Source organism: Poecilia latipinna, unplaced genomic scaffold (assembly GCF_001443285.1).
Source record: "Poecilia latipinna isolate Pla-1442-1.1 unplaced genomic scaffold, P_latipinna-1.0 Scaffold4308, whole genome shotgun sequence".
Lineage (NCBI taxonomy): Eukaryota > Metazoa > Chordata > Actinopteri > Cyprinodontiformes > Poeciliidae > Poecilia > Poecilia latipinna.
The window spans coordinates 16,129-23,692 of record NW_015116924.1 but is presented as its reverse complement, the minus strand read 5'-3'; the positions used below and the strand labels follow the sequence as shown (position 1 = coordinate 23,692).

At 37.7% G+C, this 7,564-nt stretch overlaps 1 protein-coding gene across 1 annotated transcript; it reads left to right on the top strand.

Annotated features, from left to right (window-relative positions):
- Positions 1 to 351: 351 nt before the first annotated feature.
- Positions 352 to 6,670, top strand: LOC106942477 (interferon-induced protein 44-like; the record flags this gene model as incomplete). The annotated part of the gene is made up of 8 exons (XM_015025758.1): positions 352 to 375; positions 573 to 606; positions 1,588 to 1,789; positions 2,108 to 2,260; positions 2,394 to 2,562; positions 2,735 to 2,835; positions 2,930 to 4,535; positions 5,719 to 6,670. Coding segments are annotated over 7 exons (845 nt in total), but the record flags the coding sequence as incomplete, so codon positions are not given.
- Positions 6,671 to 7,564: the final 894 nt, after the last annotated feature.

Here is a 7,564-nt window from a genome sequence, read left to right as displayed (position 1 = left end):
TTACATGTTAATCATTGAGAATAAACACTGGAACATAGTTGTTAGAGAATGTCTGAAAAGCTTTACAATGGAAACTGTATTGGAATTATAACTATTAAAATTATGACTCCGAATATTTTCTCTGTCTTGTTTTGCTTAGCTCCTCCTCCAAGTAAGTATTATTTTTTAAAATCTTCATTTTAATGTTTTCCTTTACTCACTTTAGAGTAAAATTGAATCTATTCACCACCAATGCCTCAGTGTACTACAAAAACAACCATTATGTTTATTATCCCCTAACTTTAATATAAACATCAACTACATTTTTAGACATTTGTTGACCTAAGTAATGTGTCTCTTTGCTCCGTTCAGCTCCACCTCCACCTCCATCTCCACGTGAGTACAACTTATTATTCATGCTGACACAGCAGAAAGTGTTTTTCTTGCCACAATGAAGGACTGAAATGTTTTATCTACTGATCTCTTGACTCATGTTACTAATATATTTGACATCATTTAGAAAAGCTAATTCTTCCATCTACTTCAACACACTGTTCTGGTTTTAAAAGTGTTGTGTGAATTCTCCTTCACAGTTTTAAGAACTCCATGGAGGGAGATAACTTGGGGGTGAGTAAATGTGCCTTGTTAAAATCTGTATGTTTAAAGTGATTTTTTGTTTTTTTGTTCTGCATCATCAGCCATCACAAGTAGTTCTCAGAATTAACAGTGTCCTTTGGACTTTTTATTTAATCAAAGCTCCCAGAAATCACACAATGACACACTTCAGGTTCAGTCGATTCCTGATTGGCTAATTGGGAGGACTGGGACAATTCCCAGTGGGCTGGTCTGACATTTGTGCTGCCAGGATTGGTTTTCTTTCCATATATCTTTCTTTTTGTCCCAGGCCCATGTGCTGCTTCAGTTCAAGTTATGAATGGAAGGCCGTTTCAACGTAAAACCAGATTGATCTGTCTGTGATTACATTCGCAGGAAGTAAATAGATCCTGGTGCACAAAATAACTGGATTGTCAAAATAAAACAGAAACTAGTGAACTAAGATTTTAAACAATGAATTAAAACTTAAAGAACAGAACAAAATCTAAAACCCTGAGGGTCATGACAGTATTGTGTATCTGTGCTTTCTGTCATCAGTTTTTTCTCAGCAATATGTTCAGATGTAAAGATGGTGTCTTGGTAAAGCAAACTGTACAATTAACTTTAACTTTAATTGATACTTAAATCACATAATAAAGACTTAGCTTTCTTGGTAGTAAGCCCTGTCTCTTCACTGGCTTTTAAGAAGCCAGTAAAGTGGCTTCTTAAAAGAAACCACTTGACAACACTGAAAACTGAATCTTATTGTAAACTAACAGAACTTATGTAGCGATTTTCACATCATATTGATCACACAAAGTGAATTGCAGGTCATATTCTCTGATTCTCACTATTAAAAGTTCACACATATACTGTACATCGATCTCAGTACCAGGAGGCTGGTTGGGGTTCAGGGTTTTGCCAAAGACACTTTGACTGGAGCCTAGTCACCTCTATTTATCATGGTTAAAATTATTTTCTTAATTAATAATCTTAATTTTTCCATTTTAACAGCGGTACCAGGCAAGCTCTTAAATCCTTGAAGGAGTTTCAGCCTCAAAATGAGGAGGCAACTCACATCAGAGTCCTGCTGTACGGCCCAGTCGGTGCTGGGAAGTCCAGCTTCATCAACTCCGTCAACAGCGTCCTGCAGGGCAGAATGACCAATGAAGCTCTGGCCAGTGCCACAACCTCTGATCAAAGTTTCACCAAGATTGTGAATATAATTTCTTGTTTGGCTTAAAAGGCCTATTGATATTTTTAGGCTTTACAGTTTATGAATTCAGTCTCTTTAATCGGCCCTTCACAATTGCATGAATACTCCCTGAAACATGACAGAAAATAAGCAATATTATCTGACACTCAGTGGTTACAGATTTATTTGGAGCTAATCCATCAAGATTACAGCAACACCTTATTCAGACGTTTTCTTAGCAAATCAAAATTAGATTGAAAATTATAAACTTAATTTGAAGCGTGTTTGTAGTGCTCCAGTTTGCCTGCTGTTTACATAAAACACTTTTTTCTCTTTCAGTATCAAACCTATAAAGTCAAGAAAGAAGGCAGGGGGAACTTTTATCCATTTGTGTTCAATGACATCATGGGTCTGGAGGACGGAGATGGAAGAGGAGTCAGAACAGATGACATTAAAAACGCCTTGAAGGGTCACGTGAAGGATGGATATAAGGTATAAGTATATACTTACTCCTTCTACATTTTTCCTTCTTGTAAAACTATTATGATTTGCTGTAGGAGATTAGAAAAATATATTTTTTCTGTGATTAATATGTTGTCCTCAATGTATCATATTTTTTCTGCAGTTCAATCCTTCATGTTCCATTTCTGCTGGTGATTCTGGTTACAACTCTTTCCCGTCCGTCAGTGACAGAGTTCATGTTCTGGTCTGTATTCATGATGCTAATAAATCAGAGATTAAGTCCTCCGTTTTACAGAAAATGAGGGAAATTAGAGAAGCAGCGAGTGATCTGGGTAAGAAACAAAAAAAAATGCATTTACAAAAGTAACACACAGTTGAGAAACCTGTTTGTTTGTTTTTTTGTGTGCTGTCATAAAAGTTTCCGAGAAACATTCCTCTGAATTAACTATTTAAATATATTATTTTCTCATGAAATGTTAAGCTATGAGATATAACTATCCACAGGAATCCCTCAGCTGGCGATTCTCACTCACGTTGATGCAGCCTGTGGTGAAACAGAAGGAGATCTGAGAAACGTCTACAAGAGCAAACATTTAAAGAAAAAGGTGAGTCTTAGTAAGATTCAGTCTAAACAGGAGAAAAAGAAGCTGAAAATATTGGCCACAAAGTGAAATTATTATTACTTTTTTATCTATACAGATGGGTGACTTCAGCTCCAGTCTGGGGATCCCAATGAACTGCATCCTCCCAGTGAAGAACTACAGTAATGAAATTCAGCTGGATTCAGACGTCGACGCTCTGATTCTGAGTGCTCTGAAAATGATGGTTGACTTTGGAGACGACTACGCTGACAAACTGTGAAGCCACAGAACAGTTTGTGTCATTACTATGAATGTAAATTACTGCAATAATTTTGGTTATTTGTATCAGTAGACGGTTATTGAGGACAGTCTGCAAGGAGGCCATTAGCTCTTGATGCATTCATAAGGGATTTGATTTCTGACCTTGGGATTCCACATTTTTCCTGATTTTCTCTCTGCCTGTTTCTGATCTGTAAGATACAATAAGTGGGCTTTACTTTGAAAAGTTATGCAAATTTGTTGCCTCAAAAAAAAAGAAAAAAAGAAAAACAAAATCTAGTTTTTAAAACTTAATATTAGTAACTGTAAATTTACACAACTCAACTAACTTGATGATTTACATTAACTTGTTTAATTTTAGTGAGTGTAACTTAAGTTAATTTAATAAATTGAGTATGTTACTTAAATGACACCCTTTTTTTAAATAAGAAACTACTCATGTAATAAGAAAATTTCTTGATTGAAACAGTTCCTGGCTCCTGGTTTTTCATTATAACATTGAAAGCAGTGATCGTTTTCTCACATTTTTCAGTAAAACAAACAATCATATGCCAGGTTATGCCCTCAAGCAGAACATTGTGGTCATGAAAATGAACATAAAACTCACTCATAGTGCAGTTTTATTTGTGCAAGTGTAAATGCCAAAAGTAAATGCCAAAAAAAAAAAAAGATATTAAAAGCTGCACTCCTCTGAAAACAGCTTCATGTTGTCATGACACGTTCAGTGACGGAGGAGGCAAATGAATTTGGAGATTTAATGAACGATGCTGGAGAACAATTTTCAAAATCAAAGCCAAGGCAAAAACACGGGGTGGAACAAGAACGTGATGGAAGTAGATTAAAGGATCCGGCAAGTAGTGACTGAACGAAAGACCTGGTTTGGTTGATGCTGAATCTGCTGAATGAAAGTCTAGGTCTTTCATTATTTTTGTAACAATAAATCAAAATGATTTTCTAGCCTGTGAACTTGTTTACTGACAATGGCAATAAAAGTGATTCTGATTCTGAATAATAATAATGAAACTAGAATCAAAGCAACTCAACAACCTGGGATCCTAATTCAGTCTTGATTAACTGATTTAAGTATTGCAAACCTAAAATAAGTTGTACATAAACTAAATAGTAAATACATATTGACATTAGAAGTTAAATGCAAATAATCTATTTGGCCAAGATTTTTCCTTGGTAAAGAGCATTCTTTGTCAGGGTCTGTGTTTTTTCTGTTTTGTTTTTTGTTTCTTTTTCTTTCGTTGGTTTAAGTTTATTTTCCTGGAGCACCCGCATTTTCCCATGGCATCCACCAGATGCCGCCAGGTTACAGAACCCCTGGAGAGGTGCTGTGTCGACCCCGTTGATGCACCTGCAGCTTGTTTGGAGGGCGCGGTCTGGAGGTAGATAAGAAGCGGCTGAACAACTTCTCATCGCCTGAGTGTTTGCTTACATTGGTAACATTCGTTCCAGAGAAAGGCCCTCTGTGATTTACCTCGAGTTAGTGATGGGCAAATGAAGCCTCCTGAAGCAATGAACCTTTCCAGCCCTTTGCTTTGCAAAAAGGTTCGTTACTCGATGCTTCATTAATTGCTCTATAGTGACATCTGCTGGTGAAACTGTAACAGTCTTGTCACTCAGTTGGATCATACTTTCAAAAATTACTAAATGCAATATTGTCAAAGTTTTCATCAAACTCATGTTTAGTAACAGGAGAATAAATGAAACCATATTTAATTGTCATGTTTTAATTATTACAATTATTTGTAACCAATCTAATCCTGGTTTATGTTGAACGTTAGTGGTTGTGTTGGGTTTTCTTTTGTCATAGATGGATTTGACAATAAAGACAATTGATGTTTTAATGTCTTGAGAGTGCAGTGTCTGTTGGGGCGTTCACTTTTTCTTGGATTTCTAATTGGCTCTGATCTCGTATATTTGGCTACATGTTGAATTTTAGTTCTGCAACAAGTTTAAATCTGTTTCTGCTGTGCAAGACTGATATATCTTTGCTAATCAGACTACAAATAATAGTGGAACTTTGCAGAAGGTGAGAAATTGGGAGGTGAGGGTTAATTATTGTTATCTAAGAAGAATTTTATTGTGAACAATAATCTCAAAGTATTCTCAGATGTCAGATTTTCCTCTTGCTGGCTCCATTTCAGTCAATCAAGTTTCAGCACGTTTCAGCAACAATGCAGTTCAAAGAGATTTACATCATAAAATCACAAAAATATAGTTATTAAAAAAACAAAACATACTCTACAATTGAGAAAACCAGTAACAAACATTTTGATGAGTGCCATTAATACACATCGAATTTGTTTGTCAATGTTCATTTTATTTGGCCACTGAAGACAAATCCTCCTCTGATGTGACCAAATGGACAACAACCCATGACACAGCAAGGCTCATCGCGCTTTTATTTTGAAAACCGACACGCAAAATGAAGCAGTCACGTGACCCATGCAATGTGAGGCCTCGTTTGTTGCCAGTCACGTGGTTTTCAGCAAGACAACACAAGCCTCGAAGCGGGGCTTCATCGGCCACGCCCCCTTTTTACTCGGTACAAGCCTCGAAGCCTGGATTCAGATGGCCCATCACTACCTCGAGCTAACCTCTTGTCGTTTTCCTCGCCAGGTGAACCCGCTGTCTCCTCGTTGTTCCCGAGTGTGCCGTCTGCCCGGGATTCTGAGTGAGATGATGTTCCCCGCTGTTTGTAAGTTGCCTCCCTCGTGTGTCTCCCCACGATGCTGTTGGTTGTACCAGCTGGACGCCATTCCCCGTGTGCTCGCCTTCCCCCTGTCGTCGGTCTGACTCCAGTGGACTCCCCTTTGTGACGCCACAGGATAAACCTGCCGTGTCCGAACCCATCTGGAGATTCGTTACAGCTGGACCCAGTTGGACTCCGCTCGTTCCGCCATATACAAACTGTAATGAAGGTCTTCATTACTTGGCGGCACAACACTTAAAATGTGTTAAATGATAAAAGAAATGCATGATGAAGGAAATGAAACAGATACAAACAGATTGAAATGTTTGTTTATTGTGTGTTTTCAGTGGCATCTCAGCTGGAACTGATCATGTCCTGTTAAAATACAACAAAGGAATAAAATAGGTATTGATTGTTAAAATGTTTGAAGGCTTTGTATGGGTGTGGCTTACCTCTCTCTTCCTCTGCAGGGTGTTCAGGCTAAAAGATTCCCCGGGGGCCTGAGCACCTTTTAAAGGTTCCGGAAGAGACCAAAGCAGATGGAAGAGGGGGAGCAGTAGAGCTATACATTTTATATATTTAATGTTGGATTTGTATTTATATGAATAAAAAAGGTCTTTTAGAGATGCTTAGAATGACTAGAATTTGATAATATATATTATTATGAGGATTTAGTTAGTTTGTCAAACCTTGTTTGTGTGTATGTATTTTGTTTTACCCTGTTTGTAAGTGGGTTTATGAATTGGAACAGTCTGCAACTATAAAAGGCTGCATGTTGGCCATATTGAGGTGTGTTGCTGCTGAGACCCTAAGACACTGTAAGCAGGGTTGTTTGTTGTTAAATGTTGGTGAATAAACACCCAGTGGGGTTGCACAGTTTCTCTGCCTCAAGTCTCCTACTTCCTCCAGCCGCTAAGGGCCATCCTAACACAAACCTTTCCACCCTCCAACGAAACCCTCTAATCCAGCGCTCTGTCAGCAACCACATTCTTCCACACCAAGTAAGATAAGACCCTGTCCGTTCATTCCTGGAATAATCTCTCAACCACTCTTTCTAACCCGTTGTCTCTCGTTGACAGTAAGACGATCTGGTCATCTGTTCCAGAACTCATTCCCATCCCCCTTTTCCCTGGATTCAATAAACCTATTATTGTTCATTTACTTGCTTCTCCTGATTGTGTTCTCGGATGTGGGTTAAAAGACTTGAAACCAACATGACATTCTTAAGCTGGTCTGAAGTGTTACTCTCAGCAATATTCCTTTTTCTGCTCATCACCAACAACCGCATTACATTTGTTAACTTGCATAAAGAAACACTGTTATCACAGCATATTTTATTTTCCAACACTGAAATCAGTTGTATCCATGTTCAAAACTCGGTTTGCGGGTTTGCTTGAGCAAAACCGGAGAAACGTTGGGACGCTTCCTGAAAGCTAACCATTTAAAATCCTCACCTGTTTCAAATACTTCACTTTCTTGCATAATCTCAAATTAAATAGATTGTTATCAAACATTTTTCATCCAAAAGTTCACGCCACTTGTTTAAGATGAGTACAATTAACACATTGAGAATTAAGTTATGTTCACTTGAAGTCTTTTATTAAACAGAATGGCGACTACAGTATTTTCCGCACTATAAGGTGCACCGGATTATTAGGCACACCTTCAATGAAAGGCCTATTTTAAAACCTTTTTTCATATATAAGGCGCACCTTCAATGAATGGCCTATTTTAAAACTTTTTTCATATATAAGGCGCACCTTCAATGAATGG